The 19,924-nt window shown below is 45.3% G+C and overlaps 1 protein-coding gene across 1 annotated transcript in view; it reads right to left on the bottom strand.

The window, feature by feature from the left end:
• MYOM2 (myomesin 2) overlaps window positions 1-19,924 on the bottom strand; it is a 724,606-nt gene that overhangs the window by 222,837 nt on the left and 481,845 nt on the right. The window contains exon 19 of the mRNA XM_078647923.1: window positions 4,450-4,576. Coding sequence (XP_078504049.1) covers window positions 4,450-4,576 — 127 coding nt within the window. The remainder of the gene's footprint in view (window positions 1-4,449; window positions 4,577-19,924) is intronic.

The following is a 19,924-nucleotide window of genomic DNA, read 5'->3' as shown; positions in this document are numbered from 1 at the left end:
GTCACATGTACAGTGATGCCTGTGCTGGATGTGTGTGGGGTGAGTGTAAGCCATCCCTCACAGAGTGGTTAGTGCTGGCAACAACTTGAACAGTGATCAGTATCAAAACGGAATCGGAACACAACAGCATTACAGAAACTATAGCGAAGCATCATGGTGGTAGCCTCAGCCAGCACAGAGGACACCCAATAAGCAAACAGAAGCGTCCGTGATTTGCTGAGCACTGAGTTTGGGGCACTAGAGCTGAGCATGCCGATGTGAATGAATTGTCTCGGAATGTGTCCCTTCAGGGAATACCTGGTGCAGCTGCAGTGGGGTGTGTTACACCTGCATCATCTTCCTCATCATTGTCCCAGGACTCCCACACTGCCTGAGGTGACATTGCTGCTGGCACACACTGACGGTTGCGGCGAGAGAGCAAGATAGCATTGACTGCCATCACGTAGGGCTGACCAGGAGACCGTGATTCTGAGTGGCCCATGGAGAAGCCTTGGCACACATTATGGAAGGCTCTCCTCTGTGAGAGAGAGGTGGTTTAACCTCATGTTTGGGGCCCACGTAAAGGAGCAACAGACCCAGGTCTGTCATAGAAACGAGCTGTGACAGTTTTGATTTTTGTTTGACTGCCCTTGTCCCGAGGAGGCCAAAGAAGAACGTCTAAGGCCGAAACATGTCCACGTCGACATCGACTAAGGAAGAGTCTTTATCAAATTTATAAGGAGTGGTTTAATACCTCTTTAGTGACACAATAGAACTATAAAAAAATAAGTCCCTTTGCCTAAAGTGTTCCCTTAGACTACCTCTGAGTGTGTCACCCAGAATAAATGGGTGAACACTAGTATCATTTTTCTGGGTACTGGCAACGTACAGTTGAATGTATGGTTTTGTATATATTTTTTTCACAGGTTATTATGTTAGTAATTATGTGTTTTCCGTTGATTGGTGCCATTGTATATGTGTGTCTTTATCAATTTGATAATATGTGTGTGAAGGACTAAAAACTAAAGAGAGGATAATTAAATGTGCTCTACTCAAAATTAAAAAAAAACGTTTTATTAATTCCTCCATACCCATTTCCTTTTGTATATGACGGCATCCCTTACCCAGGTATAGGAGGGTGATTTGGGTATACCCCGTACATATATATTTGCGTAACCTCTCCACAGCACAAAACTCAATCAGTAACGTCCATGGGTTGTGGTGCACTGAGTTAGTGGCACCTGGAGTGCTGAGCTGGGTATATGGCAGATGATAGCATCCACGACAGGTGTGAGCAACTCAGTCAGTCTGCCAGTACAACTGCTGCGATTCTGGCAGTGGGCAGTTGGAGGTGGCCCTGGCGGTGGTGGTGTGTACCTCCTGCGGTGATGCGACGTCTGGGCCGGTCAGGGCTCGAATAGATGTGTGCGCCCTGGTGGACTGCAGTTGAGGCCGGAGGCAGCGGACAGCGCAGGGCCACAGACAAATGGCGTCAATGACCCCAAGGCCATTGTTTCAGAGACCATCCAATATCTCAGAAGACAGGGTCCCTGACTTGACTAGCACAGAGTTAGTGGCCCCGGATGCACTGCGACCGGCACAGGCACACCGCCACTGCCACGGGACGGTGACTTGCTGTGCACTAAGGTAGGGCCATGCGGACTGAGCGGGTCCTCCTCGATGTCCGAGGTGAATGTGGCAAAGGATTGCAGGGGAAAGTGGAATGCTACAGCCTCGTTTTCACCACCAATTCGTTATCAGCTACATGAGGATGAAAACTACCCCAAGTCCATAGACTCAGACTCCACCAAAGTTCGACCAGAGTGTTCATGAATGTCGGCGAGCAGACATAGTGGCACCGGGGCTGAGAGGGGATGCAGTCTGCGATGCTGCCGGTACAATGATATGAACTTGGCCATTGCTTAATCAAGACTAAGTTCCAACTATGTTACCCACTCGACCGCAGTGTAGGCCGGAGGCAGCGGTCAGCAGTGGCTCACTGCCACGTGCTGGTGGCTTGCGATGCACAGAGTCAGTGACACCAGGGCAGTTGTTGGTATTGTTCGATCACCTCCGTAACAATGATCCTTTTGTCCTCCTGACTGAAATGCGTCTTCCTCTTACACCTCTCCTTGCATGCAATGATATGTACTCTGCCATTGAAAAATCAATACTCAGTTCCAAATGTGTGAACTATTCAACCTAAGGGGCCGAAGTGGAGGGACCGTCCGCAGGGACAGCGGCGGTCCCTCCGTGCAAATTAGGATGTGACCGCCAGCCTGGACCCTGAACCCTGGGTAATGGTCTGAGGAGGCTATCAAGGCCGCAGGCCTTGGGCTTGGAGATTGCACCGGCACGTGATGGGCCCTCTCTGACACACCCCGGTGTCGGCAGGTGGGGATTGAGGCCTGGGTACGCAGGGGTGGGCAAGATTGGTTTGGAGACCAGCGTCCCAGGGTGCAGCAGGCGCACAGGATCACAGGCAACCCGGCTCAATCCGACCGTATTGGCCTCATGTCGGGGTGAGAGGCGCCGCCCTGGCAGAGACATTGGGCATTCCAGAAGGGGACCATGCTCAGAGTTACGTGCCTTTCATTCACACCCCTATGCTGGCCTGGTGTACGCCGGTCCAGCCCACTCCGCTCATGCTTATGGGGGGATGTACCAAGCTACATTTCCGCGATCTTCCCCACTGGCTTGGGTGACATGGTTGCGTCCACTGTCCACTACACTCCAAACACCAGCGGTGTGTATCGACATGGATATGTGTGTGCTCTGCATACTGCAGTCTGGCCAGCACATCCACGCCACACTTGGCATTGTGTACAGTCATAGCTCACTTGCCTCCTTCACACATGCTTGGCTGGTCCCCACCTCTTCCCAAGTTCTGCCATTGTGCGGCTGAGGTGCCATGCCGTTGATGGCTAATGTACATGGCTGGTCCAGGTTCCCACAGTAAGTTGTGCTGTCATGTGTGGAGGGTGTGCATGTCGTTTGGCATGTTGTATGTGAGCTTGTGACGTGTGCATTTCCAGTGTTGTGAGTTGCATGATTGTGGAGATGAGGTGTGTGATGTGTTCATTTTGTATTTGCCAACGAGCAGTGCATTTCCGTAGGTGCCATCCTGGTAGCGCAGTTTGATGATGGACTATCGGAAGATTTATGAATCATGCACACTGCCTGGGTGATTGGCAACGACGTTGGTTGAGATTCCCCGGTGGTCCAATATTGCCTTGACATTGGTGGAATACGTGTGCTTTCTGTTGCGGTTATTGTGTGCAGTGTTGCCAGGGGGCACAAGTAGGATATGTGTGCAGTCAATTGCCCCCTGACAAGCGTGGGAAGCCAGCTGGGGCGTAGACGCTTTGCTTGGTCTCTGGCTGTTCCTGCGCAGTGTGGGGGAAGTATAGATAGTGGGGTACCAAGCTGATGGTGTCATCCATGACCGTTGTGAGGGACTTGGATTGAGCTGACTGTGTGACTCCTCCGACTCAGGCAGTTGTTTGTTGGAGGGTACCAGAGGCCAACACATGCAGCACGGCCAGTAGTTTTGTCTGAGGTGGGATGTTGGTTGTCCGCTGTGTTAGTACCTTCAGCCTATGGACAATGGTGGTAAAGATGCGGAGGATGACATGTAGTGGGCAATGACATTCTCTGGTGTTGGGTCTGCGAGGTTGGTGCAATTTCTGAGGGCCGCTGTCTTTGTCTGCGGTGCTTTAGTGTTGGTCTAGGGGATGGGTGTGTCCAGACGTGGTGGCGGTGGGTGTTGTGGCCCTGTTGGGGCTCCGTGCTGCATGACTGTTGGCTTCATGGCATCTGATGCCCTTCAGGTGTGGCTCTGGGCTGGGCTCCCTTTTGTGGTACAGGCTGTCATCCGACTTTACACGAGGTCAGAGCAGGTGTTAATTTCCTTCTGCAAATGCGCCTTATCGCATTTTGAGGGATCTTTTTGCCTACCTGGCTAATCATTGAGAATGTTGCGGATTGGTGTTGTCGCAGGTTTTTGCACGGGAACGCCTACTCTGCATCTCATTAGCGATAGTTGAGGGGGTTATCTGTGGTGATTTTTCTTGCAGCTGCTATCGCAGGTAAATTGGTGATATGGGCGGTTAACACCAGCCTGTAAATGGGCGATACATTCTTTGCCACTTTGGCTGTGATAAAGTGCTGTTAACTTGGCGATAAGAATATGCCTCAGGGTGTAGAACATGTGTGAAACCAGGCCTTCGATGAGGACTTGTAAAAAACTAGGAAAATAAAAAGAATTGGAAACTATAAAACGATATTCCTACTTGAGAACTGTAAAACTATGGACCAGCACGAAAATAAAGAACATTTACAAACCCAAATGATTACAATATTATGTGACAAAAATGGAAATAAATGTAAGAACACGAAACATTAATCTTAAGAGATTTATAATACGCAAAAAACCACCCAAACTGAAATAAAAAAATCAGTTATCCTCACCAGGTTCTGGCATTGTCCATGCTTCACATTTAAAATTCTCACTTGGATCAGAAGGCAGTCCCATTCCAGCCAGATTACAGGCCACAATTTTGAATTCATACCATGACCCTTCACACAGATCCTGGACCTATTTAGGAAAATGTAGTAGATAAAGCAGAATGATTTTTATTGATTCTAGACACAAGTTGAAGCATATAGCTATGATTTAATTAAGCATTGTTTTGATGTACTGAAAGATATTTCAAACACACTTTTTCTCATCTGGCAGGATGACTAGGTAAGGTAGGTGCTCACTGCTGTCATTTGGAGCTCTATCAAATTATTATTGCACCGATGTAGAAAGGAGTTTTGCGCCAGAATTTTCAAGAACTTGGGTGCAGATTTATTAAAATGTCATGTACTTTAGTGCAGCATCCTAAGATGTAGTGCCGTGTTGCATTTAAGGGAGAAAGCAGGACAGAGCCATGTCTACTAAGATGCCTATGTTACTCTCTTTTTAAGTACTGGTAGTAATTCTGAACCTATGAGCCATGCGCATAACAATGCACTATAATACAAAAGTGTCTGCCTGAGTCTAGCATACGTTTTGTACTAAAAAGATACCCATACAGTACACAATTCTAGGCTAAGACTAACTTTTAAACTTTTCCAACTTTGTATGTCTACTGTACAGTATGGCACACCTGTAACGTTAGAAACATTTGGAGAAAACAAAACATTTCTATGTCTTTGCACCTACATCGAGAAGACATATTTTTGGATCTATGCCCAGCCTACAAATATACGCAGATGAGTCATTGTATCCCCAATGGGATTCCTTCTTGACGCAAAGTACTTCAGCTTCTTAAATTAAACTAGCAAATCAAAATATTCCCACTAATATAGGAATGTAGGATTTTTCTGAAATGGTTGCCCCCACTTTTTGTCTATTGTCAGTGTGTTTAGACTGTACTACACTAGGATAATGCTAAGCACGGCCCCAGTGTCTGTGCTCTCTCCTCTAAATTACCTTGGTAAGTACGTTGTACACCCCACAATTGGCATATTGGCAATTGGCACCCTGTGAATCCCTAATAGATGGTGCTAAGGTACCCAGGGCATTGGTGCACCAGAAGTCTCCCATGGGATGTAGTATGTATTATCCCACCCATGAGAGTCCATGCAAACTATGGGCCCGATTCACAGAACTAACTTAAGACAAAATCCTAAACTTACTACCATTTTGGTATTCACAGAAGGCACTTCCTCATTTTGTTATTCACAGAAGGCACTTACTCATTTTGGTATTCACAGAAGGCACTTATTCATTGATGAGTAAGTGCCTTCTGTGAATACCAAAATGAGTAAGTGCCTTCTGTGAATACCACAATGAGTAAATGGTCATAAGTTTAGGATTTTGTCTAAAGTTAGTTCTGTGAATCGGGCCCAACGTCTACAGGCCTGAAATTGCACTTAGACCATATAAGTCACCCCTAAGGTAGGACCTTCAGCCCAAGGACAGGGTGCATACCTCTAAGTGTGAGGGTACCCCTGCCTGAGCAGAGGTACCCCTATAAGCTCTAGATTCCATTCTCTGAGGTTTGTAAGTGCAGGGAAGCCACTTAATGTGTGTAGTGGACACTAGCCAACACAAGATGTCCAACTCCGTAATGGCTTCACCAAACCTAGTCATGTTTGGTATCAAACATGTTGGAATCATGTAACCACACAGATTCCAGTGTTAGTTGATGGATACGACATACTGGGGGCTCCTTAGAGGCTCCCTCATGTTATGTTATGTTATTGAAAATTTCTAAAGTGCACATACACCATCAGGTCTCTTGGTGCTGGGTTATTGAAGTCACCGGTCTAGAAACTTCCTGTCTAACTGTAAGCTTGAGTAAAAAGCCAAGTCTTTAGCTTTTTTCTAAAGCACGTATGATCTGTTTCTAGTCTGAAAATGGTGGGCAGGGAATCCCAAAATTGGGGTCCCTGTATCGAGAAACGTGACCCTCCTGTCCGTTTGTGTCTGAATCTAGGAACCACCAAGAGATTCATATGCATAGATCTTAGTGTGCGCTGTGGGGAGTGTCTGTAAATTCTGGAGGATAAGTACTTGGGACCTGGGCCAAGTAAAGCTTTGACCATGATGTATCCTGTTTTGAACATGGATCGCTGCTCCACTGGAAGCAAGTGGGGCTCCTTCAGCAACAGTCTGACGTGCCCTCATCTGCCCTATTGGTAGATGATTTTAGTGACTTGATTTTTTATCAGCTGCAGATGGTATTTCATTTTGTGCCCTCCTTCCATAAAGCAGTTGCTTCCGCTTTGGCACAAAACCATTCAAAGGACAGGGCGGTGACCCCCCATCCAGCTTATCCCCCTTGAGGTGCCCAGAGCTCCACCAGTTGGCCCCTTGAATCTGCCATTTTAAACATAATGATAAACAGAGGCCCTGGGAGCATCTGACTGGTAAGTCCACCAGAGTAGTCCCTGCCCTGATAGGTGGGTCACTGCAGAAGCTGTCCAACCACCTTCCTGGGTTACTTCAGGGCACTCCTGAGGGTGGGACCCTAGATTTGTCTGGACAAAGATTCCTCTACAATATTCATCTGCAAGACTCTTTTTCTGCTGGTCAATGGATTCTGCTGCTGAAATTGCCTGGGACCGAAGTCAAGACTGCATCTAGTAGGAGGGCTCCTACTTTGAGTTTGTCCCTGTACTTTCTAAAAACCCTGCAACCTCCATGGCCGTATATCCTTTAGACTCACAATCACTCTATGTGCATCAAGGACAGCAAGAAGGAATCTCCCTTGGAGTGAAGGAGTCACTCCTTGCAACCACAGGCACCTCAATGGCGACGACCTGCTTGTGGATCCTGCTGTCCCACAGACCCTCCAAGGCTCTGCAACACAGGTGGTGCTTTTTGTGGCTCTCTAGAAGTCTGGCCTGTCCTCTGTGTAACTTGGAAGACTGTATTCTCTTGCTGGAGCTTCCGGAACCAAGCCCCTGTGCTCCGCGTCTGTTTACTGTTGCGAAGGCTTATTGGCTCTCTAGGTCTTTGAGCTCCATGAATTCCCAGCCTTAAGCATCATGCAGCTGCAAAAGTGATGTCCTCACTGCATCTCTTGTGACGTGGGCCTCCATCTCCGGTGTGCTGCTGAGGTCACCCTGTGACTCTCTGTGCCTGCTGCCAGTAGGTCCCTATGGGGTCTTTATCAATTCATGCTAGGGCTCCTGTTTGCTGAATAATGGCTCTAACTTACATGTGTTGGGTGAGTTCCGTGGACCATGCTGCTTCCCATTTCTGCATTTTCATCCTTCCATACATCTGTTGCATTTGCCAAGGTCTGCTTGTGGTTCTGCTGGCCACTGACTCTCTTGCTATTCATCAACAGGCATGAGACAGCTTGTGGATGGCTCTTAAGATCCTGCAGCAATGCCTGCACTACACAGCTGACACTTTATGGTCGCAAGCCTACAATGAAGTATCTCCCAGAAGGGTTGGCATTGTGCCCTTGCGCCTCCTGGACAACTCTGGATGGCTTGGAATCTGTCTCCTCTCTCCCTATGTACTCCTCATCTGTAATAAATGCCTGGTTTGCTCTGACCTGGTTCACAGGTCACTGTAGAAGCTGGACAGCCGACATCCCCATTGACTAGAACCGATGGTTCCAACACCACTTCACACCTATGCACCTGGGATTCCCTGGTGTAGATATCCTGCTTCTCTGGGTATCCACGGGTGAGGTTGCTCTCCAACCTTCCTTGTTCCAATAGGTTTTCTTGGAGTCCTCTGGGAAAGGTCCAGAATCTGCATAAACCTAGCAGTGACTTCCCTTATGTTACCCTATGGACACTGACCCAGGGTATTACCTCTGCACTTGGGTGCCTTGGGAATCCTACCAACTTAACTTTGGTGGTTCCATTCTTCCTCTGTCCTATAGATCCTTGGGTGGTAGTCTCGATTAGGCGTCCTTTTGCATTCCATTTTTTAGTGTATGGTTTGAATCCCATGCTATAGGGGTCCATGTGTTTTATGTGCTTACTCACCTGTTTTATGGTATATTTTGTTTTGTATTCATAACTCTGGGTAGGAAATATACCCAAGTAGTTTAGTGATTGTTGTTATAATAAATATCACATTATTTTTCTAACACTTTTGTGGTTCATTTCTCTGTGATCAACACTGACTGACTCATGTGTTAATTGCACCCGCTTTACACCATCCTGGATAATTCTTAGCTGCTCTCCACAGTTACACCTTGAGAACTTTGGTCATCAGGGACCACTTTCACTATCACTTGCCTGAACTCAGTGCATGGTACATCATCAATAGGTGTACACCATATTCTGAGGAAGCCTCCTAGAATTGTCTGTGATATATACAATAGTGACTTCTGAATTTTTAAATAGTTATGGACAAGTGTGCGATGCCAACAGGTGCTAAGCCAGGGGAGCTCTCCCCACAAAGAAACTAGGGGTCAAATATTGCATTTTACCACAAATATTCCTGATAAATTATTTTTAAAGGTATAGGCTTTAAAGAGTTTCAAAAGACCACTCATGTCAATACTTTATAGTCTACAGAGTGAGACCAGATTTTTCAGTAGTATTTGGGAAGGTGTGCCACCCAAGGATAATTTTCAAACAGTATATACAGCACCATATCTCAAATTAATTGGCAAATGAACCAAATGCTAAATAACTGGATAAATGATTTGACACTGCCTACTAAATATAAAACATGTAGAAGGTGTCTTCCTTCAAATTAGCATTTGCTGTTTCTGCCCCTTCTAAGTAGTCTGTTTGCACATAACATGAAGCAGAATGTATGAGTACGCGAAAGGATGAGAACATTTTAATAATTAACTGATGTCACAGTCTCAGTGATCCATTGGGTTAAATAGATGTTATGTGTTTATAAAGGGGTCTAGACTGATTTAATAGATTCAGGCAATGAACAGCAGCTCCAAATAAACAGATCATGAAATACTTCCAAACGCAACATGCAATTTCCACCACACTATCAAGGATATCTTCTCTGAAGTCGAGTGTATTTTAACATAAAATTAGTTGTACGTGTCCTACAAAATATTAAGAGATAAAACCCAGATAATTTATCCACATAGTATTTTTTTATCCCAAAAATGTTAGTGTATCGTTTAATTTTCTAAACATACATTTTATTAAAACAAAAAAAACTAGTTTTGTCTTCAGTTTATCATGTGCTCAAAATATATAACATTGCCCACATTGCATATTAAGTTAATAAACTTGTATATTCCCAAATGTGAAGTTCTCATTTTCATTATCCCAGTCATTGTTATGATGTTCTTAAGTACTAGATGAGAGAAATCGCCATTGCATGCCTCAAGGACTCATCAACACTTCCAATATCATAATGTCATCCTCTTGCTCCCATATCCCAGGCATGCAATGGTATGCTCCATTCTCATGTTCCAGACTATCCATTTTGTGTCCGTATTTCTCTTATGACAATCTTGCTGTCATGTGGCCTTTCACCTCTTATACAGCCGTGCCATAATATTCCCCATGTTCCCCAAGAGTCTGTGATGTCATTATGTTCTTGTTTCTTTCTTATTACAACCAATCAATCATGTGCCCTTTCCTCAAATACAAGCCATGTCTTGGCATATCCATTTCCCCATAGGCTATTTAAGCCAGGTTGCACCCTGATCTTTTTTATTTGTTTGCTCATAGGGTTGAATGTGCTGAACATAGTTATCTGTTGTTTGGTCTCCTCCCTTCTGTGTTTGGGTGCTAAAAATGATTCCCTAGGGCAGCACCAGGACCTTTTTAGGATTCTGTTGTCCACTCGAGTCGCATATGCTCTTTTCATCAATATGTGATTTAATCAGTCTGCTTTTTTAAAGTAGTCCCCCCTGTAGGTACAGAATCTTGATATCCTAAAGATTTGCTCATAAGGGAGATTATCCTTGAGTGCCTGAGGATGATCGCTGTCATACATAAGTAGAGAATTAGTACCTGGAGGTTTCTTATATAATGTGGTAATTAATCTACCATCTTTTTTTTGATCAGGAGGTCCAAATACTTGATGGAGTCCTTACTGTGATTGGACATAAACTTCAAGGCTGAACTCTTCGAGTTGCTCCAAATAAAAAAGATCATATTGAGACATTGGAACCTACTAGAAGAAATAAGTAACCAGTCCTGCTATTTGAATTTAAACAAAAAATAAATGTAACAGATCATGTGGCTAGGGAACATAGAGAACCTTAATCCCAAAATTCTTTAGGTTCTATGTGGGGCTTCACTGAGATTGTACGCCACTATAATTGTCAGGAATGTCCATACACCATAAACACAAAGTCTTGATCACAGGAACCAAAGAATACAAATTGAGGTCCGTTTTCAAACTGTAACACAGAGAATGTGATTTTGTGATTTATGTTGTACATTGTTCATGCAATCTATTGATTATTGGTAAACAAATGTAAATGATTTAACAAAGGATTTTCAAAAACAGGAATCATATGAGCTGGAAAGTAGAAGGGACACCACTGGTCAAGCATTTTGGGGATATGAATCACAGTGCAGACTATATATGGTGGTAAGTGATGGAAGTGGTCAAACTGGACAGTTGTGGTGGAGCCCTGGCAATAAAACTGAATCAGCAGAAGCGTATATGGATAGACAAGCTGAAAAATATGGTGATTGGACTAAATTATGTATATGACTACCTTTGACTTTCTCTGTCAAACTGATGTGCCCTCATTGGTATATGTAAAATGCCTGATTTTGAACACTGTCATCACCTTTATAATTAGTTAACAACTTGCTATGCAAATGTAGTGCTGGCTGTTTTCACATACATTCGAATATTGACCTCTGTTGAGTCATTACACATTATGAGACACATATACACAGTAGACAACATAGGGTGGGATTTCCTTTGGAAGATGGTGCTAAACGTATTTGTCGATGAGTTGTGCCTACCTCTTTGTTGGATTTGGTCTATTTATTGCCCTTCACCACTACAGAAATACATTGTTTCTTCTATATGGCTGCAATGGTGGCAGCTCAGCATCGGTTCCTAACAATTAATACGTGCAGTCATAAGTTGACATTTTGAGGGTTCAATGGAAAATGGTTTGCCCTTAGATGGCATTTTGTCTCTAACGCAGGCACACATGGGTGAGCTTCCTTTGATTCATTGGTACTGGGTTCCCTCCCAATATGGCAGGCGTGGCAGTCTAGTCGACCAGAGACAGATGGGAGCAGCCCGCTCGTCTACATGCCATCACCCAGCAGTGGTTTATGGAGGCATGTCCTGACTTTGTGAGTTGTGAGTGTTAAACGCTTTTAGTATGAAACTACGGAATAGAAGAAGTAGTTTCTTCTTACAGTCTTATCTTTTTATGGCTAATAGGAGACTAGGCTGCTTTATGGGGAACTTGCAGCCAGATTCATCAAGCAAAATGCGCTCGCAAAAGGGCCAGATTCTGAGAATCTGGCCCTTTGCGAGTGCAATTTTTGCATTTGCGATTCATCATCCCAAATGCAAAAATCGCTAATAAAGAGTTCGCAAATTTGCGAGGATTAGCATTTAAGGAATCTCTATTAGAGATTCCTTAAATGCCATTCATGAAACATTAAAAAATTGTGAATTCGCAATTTAAGACCGCTATTTACCACGAAGTCAAACCTCGTGGTAAATAGCGAAAACTTAGAAAAATGCATTTAAATGCATTTTTCTAAGTTGCATGTTACACACACATGTCCTTTGGACATGTGTGTGCACAACATCAGTGTAAATTCACATTTCAGGGGTGCTTCAGGGTGTCCTTTGGACACCCCTGCACCCTTGAAACCGCATCCTTATTTGCGATTAGCAAATTGCTAATCGCAAATAAGGAATAACTCCCCATTCATTCCTATGGGCCTGTAGGCCCATAGGAATGCATGGGGAGTTATTCCTTATTTGCGATTAGCAATTTGCTAATCGCAAATAAAGAACATGTAGGAATCGCAATATTTTTTGCAATTCCTACATGAATCCCGTTTTGCAAGTCCTTATAAGCTATTCCTTATGAATCGCTATTAAAGACTCGCAAAACGGGTCTTTGATGAATCTGGCAGTTAGTCCTATACATTTGATAGAACGTTGATTTTGGAGGTAATTATCAACAAACACTGGGGTTTGGTAATCCAGTTGATTCTCAGTTTTAAATCTGGCACACATCTTGATATGTGCTTGGTACATGAGACGGGGGTTGATTCACAGATTCTATTTTAGTCGTTCTGGGGCATTCGGCATGACCTCAGGTAGCTTGTAGTCAAATTCAATCTGAGGCACACTCCATGATAACATAGTACCACTTGGTTGTTTGGAATGCTGCATGATGCCGGTCCACATTCACAACTATACTGATTGATTATACCATTGACTAATACTGCCCACACATTATTGAGATACAATTTCTTATACCTATGCTGATGGATTTTGATTTGGGGATGATCCTGTAAGACTCACTCTGAGAGAGGATGTAGGCGTTCTCTACTGCTTTAGCTTTAATGATATCCTTCATGTGAACTATATATCAGACAACCCATTATTTTTCGCGTTACTGTAAGAAATTGAGCTACTGGTTGAGTGGGGTGAAACACTACTCAAGCAGGAACCACAATCCTTGTCAGGGTGACATTACAAGCAGACCCTAAAGTAACCTGCTCCCAATGCTCTGGTAGGTTACCACAGAGCAGTCACGCTTAACTCAGAGGTAATGTGTAAAGCATTTGAGCAACCCTTCAAATAGTAATAATTTGAAAAGGATATGCAAGTTTGAAGATTTAGGTTAAAATAGCAACAAAATAAGCAAAAGAGGCAACTGTGGATATCTGGTTGCGCCGGACCGTAAAAAAGTCACAAGGTCAGGCTGACTGTGATAGAGCAACGCCAGCTACAGGGACCCAGGAAGGCCTTCTGGACAAGAGTACCTTAAATCCTAGTTGCAGAGCATTGTGAGGGTATGGTTGAGGATGTTTCACACAGCCAAGGCAATGCATTGTTTCCGGAGAACTGCAATGTAAAATCCTGCATTGTCCTTCGAATGGGGAAGCTTGAGATGCAAAGTCCTGCATCAATGATGCATGAATCATCGGCTGGTTTGGACAAGACTGCAGGGCTTACAATGTGAAATCCTGCATCGTCGTCAAGGCTGCCATTGACAAGACATTTGTGATGCAAGATCCTGCGTCAGGGCTGAGACGCACATCAGCAGTTTTTTTGCTGGCTGTGAGGTTGATGCAGACTTTTTCAGCTGGAAGAACCCAGAAGCAGAGGCGATGCATCCGTTTTGCTCGAGGTTGTGCAGCACAGCACAGGTGATGCTTCTGGTCTGCTGGATTCACAGATGACTGACAGAGCACCATTAGGCCCATTTCCACGGGTCCAGGACTGGGGTGGCATCACTTGGCAGGGTAGGATTCACAGTTGCAGAGTCCAGGTGCTGGTTATAAGAGACTAGCCCTTGGAGTCACGCTGGTGGTTGTGGGGTCAGGTTACAGGGCCTGTTCCTCTCTCCAAGGGAAGAGGGATGCACGTCAACACAACAGGCAGCAGAGATTCATGGCACCAGTCAAGCAGAGTGGCAGACTTTTGTGTAGTACAGCAGTCCTTCTTCTTGATAGAGTCATCCACATGTCCAGAAGTATACTGAAGAGTTGGTGTGTGAAGGCAGGAGACAGCCGATTCAGGTGTGATTGGGGCTGTGCCTAACTCTGCCTTCCCATCTTGCCAGTGATGGCCCACCCAGGTGCACCTACGTTCTTTATTTTGTATGGATGTCGAAGAGGAATACCAAAGACCACCTGCCAACTTCACCCAGTTTTGTGACCCATGGACAAGCTGCAGGCAATGAATGACTAAAGCAGGAAATACCAACTTTCTTAAGGCAAAAATAACAATTGATGAACAGAATGCAGAACAATGTCATACATTAATCCAAGTACAGAGATCTAGGCCTAAATCCATCGTTGTTTTGCTCAGCATGCCATTCCACTTTGAACCCAGACATATGCAAATCAGTCATGACCCTGTGACCAAAGGGAACAGTCCAGCCTGAACTGCCAGGCCAGGTCCTCCCTGAACTGGAAACAAGCATCATAGGACCGGTTTCGGGCTTTCAGCTCTCATCAGCCAGGATAGTTTGACTCCAGTGGCATGAAGAGCACAGGGCCCAAGTCTGGGCATACCCATCCCACTCGAGCTGACAAATGCAAAAAGAATAATTGATAGACAAAATGCAGAACAATGTCATATATTCACCTCAGCAGAGAGATTTGGGCCTAAATCCCTTTGTTGTTTTTTTTTTCCTCACCATGCCATTCCAGTTTGAAACCAGCCACATGCAAATCAGTTTTGCCCCTCTGCCCAATGGGAACAGTCCAGCCTCAACTCCCAGGCCAGGTCCTCCCTGAACTGGAAACAAGCATCCTGCGCCGGATTTGGAGTTTCACCCCTCATCAGCCAGGATAGTTTAACTCCAGTGGCATGGAGAGCAAGGGACCCCCGTCTGGGCATACCCGTCCCAATCGGGGTGACAAATGCAAAAGTAACTATTGATAGACAAAATGCATATCAATGTCACACATTCACCCCAGTAGAGAGATCTGGGCCTAAATCCAAATTTTTTTTACTCACCATGCCATATTAGTTTGAACTCAGCCATATGAAAATCAGTTTTTACCCTGTGCCCAATGGGAAGAGTCCAGCCTGAACTGCCAGGCCAGGTCCTCCCTGAACTGGAATCAAGCATCCTAGGACGGGTTTCGGGGTTTCACCCCCATCAGCCAGGATAGCTCAACTCCAGTGGCATGGAGAGCATGTGACCCACGTCTGGGCATACCCATCCCACTCGGGGTGACAAATAAAAAAAGAACAATTGATGGACAGCTTTCTAAAGGTGGCATTTTCAAAATTCCAATCAAAACTCCGGTTTCATTATAAAAGATTATTTTTTATTGCAACTCCAAATACATCAAACATGAACTGTTTATCTGTTACCACCTGGAAGATGCAGCTTATTAAATGTAACAAGGTACTTCAACTTTATCCTCTGGTTGAAGCAGGCCTTGCAGTAGTGAAAAAGAACTGAAGATTCTTGTACTACCAGGAAATATAAATCTTAAACTACATTCCCTAATTTGTAATCTAAATTGCATCTGCCCTGTGGGCTGTTAAGGGCTCCGCCCAGGGGTTTCCTATTTGTATTAAAAAGGAAGAGTTGTGCATGGAAAAAGGTTTACTTTACCAGGTCGAAACAGCAGTTTAAAACAAAAAACACACAGGTTGCAATGGCAGGCCTGGGAAATCTTCTACAGAGCTACTTATATGGATAGCACAATCAGTAATGCAGGCTCACTCATACCATTTAATTTACAGGTCCACACCTTACTGCCCCACCTTGGATTATCCGAATGCTATACACCCGGCACCTCTGGGCATACCACCCCTGGATCTGGGACCGCTCTTTCTGGATCTGGGACCACTTGCTTTTGTAAAATGTATCTACATGTTTTATCCCAAATGTTTCCCCCCTTTCCTAAGTCTCTTGTATACAACTCGTTAATTTTATTTATTTATTTATTTAAAGATTTCTAAAGCGCGTAGTCACCCAGGGGGTATCCCAGCGCTGAACCTATTACCACCAGTGGAAGATAGTCGGGAGTGGGAGGGATGGCTCAGGGAAAAAGTAGGGTTTTGAGGGCCTTCCTAAACCTTAGAAGGTTTGGTTCTGATCTGAGGCTCAGGGGGAGTGTGTTCCATTTTTTTCCCGTATTGACCGAAAAGCGACGGCCACCGAACCGGGCCTTCCTCACCTTGGGGATCGTGATGAAGTTCCCATGTTCGGAACGGAGCGCTCTTGTGGGTCTGTAAGGTGTGATCCAGTTCCCAAGGATAGGAGGGCCAGCATTGTGCAGTACCTTGTGGGCCAGACAGAGGGCCTTGAAGGTTACTCTTTCCCTAATAGGGAGCCAATGCAGCGTCCTCAGTGCGGGCTTGGCAGATGTTCTTGCCGGGGTGTTTGTCAGGAGTCGGGCTGCGGCATTTTGGGCTTTTTGAAGAGTTTGGAGCGTGGCTTCTGGAGATCCTAGGTATATGGCGTTACAGTAATCCAGCCTCGATAAAATTAGGCCTTGGATCAGCAGGAGACGCGATTGGAAAGGCAGTAGGGGAAGTACCTTCCTGCACGATTTCAATAGTCCGTAGCAGGTGCCGGCAGTCTTTCTTGCCTGTGTCCTAAAGGTGAGATCCGTCTCTAGCCATACTCCGAGACTCTTGACCTCAGTCTTGGGGGTGGGGGGTTCACCCATGCAGGCGGGCCAGATGTTCGGGGGGAGGCTCGTGGTGTTATGCCCTAGGAGCAGGATCTCTGTTTTGGAGCCGTTTAGTTTCAAGGCAGAGTCACCCATCCACTGATGTACACTGGTTAGACAGTCGTGGAGATTGGAGGGCTCTAGCTTGGGGTGGGAGAGCGTTACCACCAGCTGAGTGTCGTCAGCATAGCTAACTATAGATATTCCAAAGGGTGACACCAGTTCCTTCAGTGGGGCCATATACACGTTGAACAGCGTGGGGCTCAGGGATGAGCCCTGAGGCACGCCACACTGGAGGGGAATGGAGGGGGAGCGGCTTTCACCTTCCCATACTTGGAAGGAGCGTCGGGAGAGAAAGGATGAGAGCCATTTTAGTGCCCTGTCTTTCACCCCGATATTATCGAGACGGTGAATCAGGACCTGGTGACTGACCGTGTCAAAGGCCGCACTCAGGTCCAGGAGGACCACTGCCACTGATCCTCCTGTGTCGATAATTTCCCTGGACTTTTCTACTGCTGCCAGGAGGGCGGTGTCCGTACCCTGACCTGGTCTAAAGCCCGTCTGGGAGTCATTGAGGAGATGGTTTGACTCCAGGAGGTGTGATAGTTTTTTATTTGCTAATTTTTCCGCCACCTTGCCTATCCAGGGGAGGAGTGAGATGGGTCTATAGTTGGATAGGTCGGCAGGATCTAGCGATGGTTTTTTGAGGAGTCCTTTGACGATAGCCTCTTTCCAGTTCGAGGGGACTTCTCCTAGTGCCAGTGAGGTGTTAATGAGGGCTGTCAATTGAGGGACTATGGCCTGAGGGATGGTTTTGACGAACCGTACGGGCACTGGGTCACTGGGGGCTCCGCTCTTAGTTGAAATGAGTGCGGCCATCACTTCCTCTTCTGTGACTGGGCCGAGCGCCGCTAGATGTAGCTTATTGGGTGGCGACGATGACTCCTTGGATCTTATTGTGATGTCAGGTTTAGTGGCAGGAAGGGAGGTGATGATTCTTTTGATTTTTTCGTCAAAGAAGAAGGCCAGATTTACGCATTTTTCCTCCGCTGCTTTGGGGTCCATGGGTTTCTGTGGAGGGTCGGGGACATGGAGGAGCTCTTTAAGGATGGAGAAGGTCTCCTTAGCTGAGCAAGAGGAACCTTTTATTTTTTCCTCGTAAAAGGCACTCTTTGCGTCGCGAAGGGCTCGTTTGTATGCTTTCATGGATGATTGATACGCACTTTTCTCCAGTGTCGCCTTGTTTCTCCTCCAAGAACGTTCAGACTTTTTGCACTCCTTCTTGAGGGCGTTGAGAGCGGGTGTGTACCAGGGAGCGGGAGTGGTCCGTTTGACGTGTCTTAGGGTACTGGTGAGAGGAACAAGACTGTCTAGGGGAAGGGCTAGCCAGTCGTTAAATTCTCTGTCAGCGGAATTGGGGTCCGTGGGCAGGGGACTCATGGTTTCCCGTAGTATAGATTCCCATTCCTCTGGTACTAGCTTATACCATCGTCTGGTGCGTATCCTTGTTTTCTGTTTAGGGGCAGTAGTGGGATTGTAGAGCTCTCTGAAACCCAAAGGGGTCAAGTTTGGGCTCTATAAAACACACAAAAAATAAATAAATAGGTCCTGATTACATGTAGTACCTCTTTAATTGGGGCTTATTAAGTACATTAAATGTGTTAATTGGGTGCAAGCCAATTCTTCAAAGTTTGTAGGAGCGAGTGCAAGCGCTTAAGCACTGGTTAGCAGTAGTAAAGTTCACAGAGCTGTATGGCCAACAAGAACAAGATCAGAAAAAATATGGAGTAGTAAGGCAAGCCGTTTGGGGAAAGGCGACCCTAGACTGATAGGTGTAACAGTTACCTTATAGAATTTCATGATTGGACTCTCAAATAGTACGCTAAGTCACAACAAATACTTTGACATGGTGAGTAACACGTGTGCACATTTTCATATCAACACTCAGTACATATACATTTTCTTCTTCTGAATTGGCCTCTTGTTCTCTCGTGTAGGCAATAGTTTTCAGACGACTTGTCCTGATAAGACCCTGCAAATACTCTTAGGGATGAAACGTCAAAATAAATACCCCCTGGCCCAGAGTTTCTATATTGTTAGAAGGTGAAACTGTGAATTAGAACATACAGGGGTCAGAGACTACCACAAAAATCAGCTTTTTTATTTGTAGATAATTATGTTATCACTTCCTTTGCAGTGCATCGCCTGCACTTTTTAGTCACTATACAACAATTGGATGTTTTGTACCTGCTTCATATTTACGAGAAAGTCATCCTTTTTGCCCTGATCAACCCCAATGTTTGTTTGATACTGGTGATACCTGACACTGACTGTGCCCTTGGTTCAACTTACCATACCCAGGGCCAGTGGTCTGATTATAAGGTATTTGGCAATTAGGTGTAATTACAATTGGTACTGGCAACTTAGCTGTAAGAACCTAGTATATAATAGGGCATGTAGGTGTAGAGGCCCATTAAACTTACTGTACATGGGTGTGCACTACTGTTTTGCTTGCTGTCATTTTAACAGCAGAACTGCTTTTCAGGCTAGGCTGCCTTCATATGAAATGTATATGCCAATTCAACTTTGGAATTAAAGGTACTTCCAAAGCCTCAAACTCCCTTATTTATACATATAAGTCACCCTTCAGGTCTCCCCTAGGTGCCCCGGGGGCATGGTGCCTTGTAAGCATAAGCAGGGACATTATAAAAGTTGCTTTGTAAGCCCTAGTTAGGGAAAAACTGGCAATTTCGTTTTCCCCAATTGTAGGAAACTACGCTCCACAGGCTAACATGGGAATATTTGATTTAATTATAATATTGACAGGAGCAAGCTAGAAATGTCATTCAAACACTTAAATTAATAGAATAAGCCCAACAGTTTGATTTTTTTAGATTTGGTATACCTATTACAGACAAGAAGTTAAAGAGTTTTCTTTTCAGCAAGCCTGAATCCAGCCTGCCTACCATTGTCTCCGGATTGGCCAGCCTCCCCATGCTGAGCCAAGCTCTCTCCATGAGCTGTGAAGTAGACTGCTAGATGGACAAAGGATTTCCTGTGGGTGGAGAACTTGAGCTGCAGAGGCAAAAGGCCGGATGGGGTGGTGCAATCAGACTGGTCTTCAATGGGAGAA

Source organism: Lissotriton helveticus, chromosome 6 (genome assembly GCF_964261635.1).
Source record: "Lissotriton helveticus chromosome 6, aLisHel1.1, whole genome shotgun sequence".
NCBI classification, from domain to species: Eukaryota; Metazoa; Chordata; class Amphibia; order Caudata; family Salamandridae; genus Lissotriton; species Lissotriton helveticus.
The sequence above is the reverse complement of the archived record's forward strand: the minus strand, read 5'-3'. Positions and strand labels throughout refer to the sequence as shown.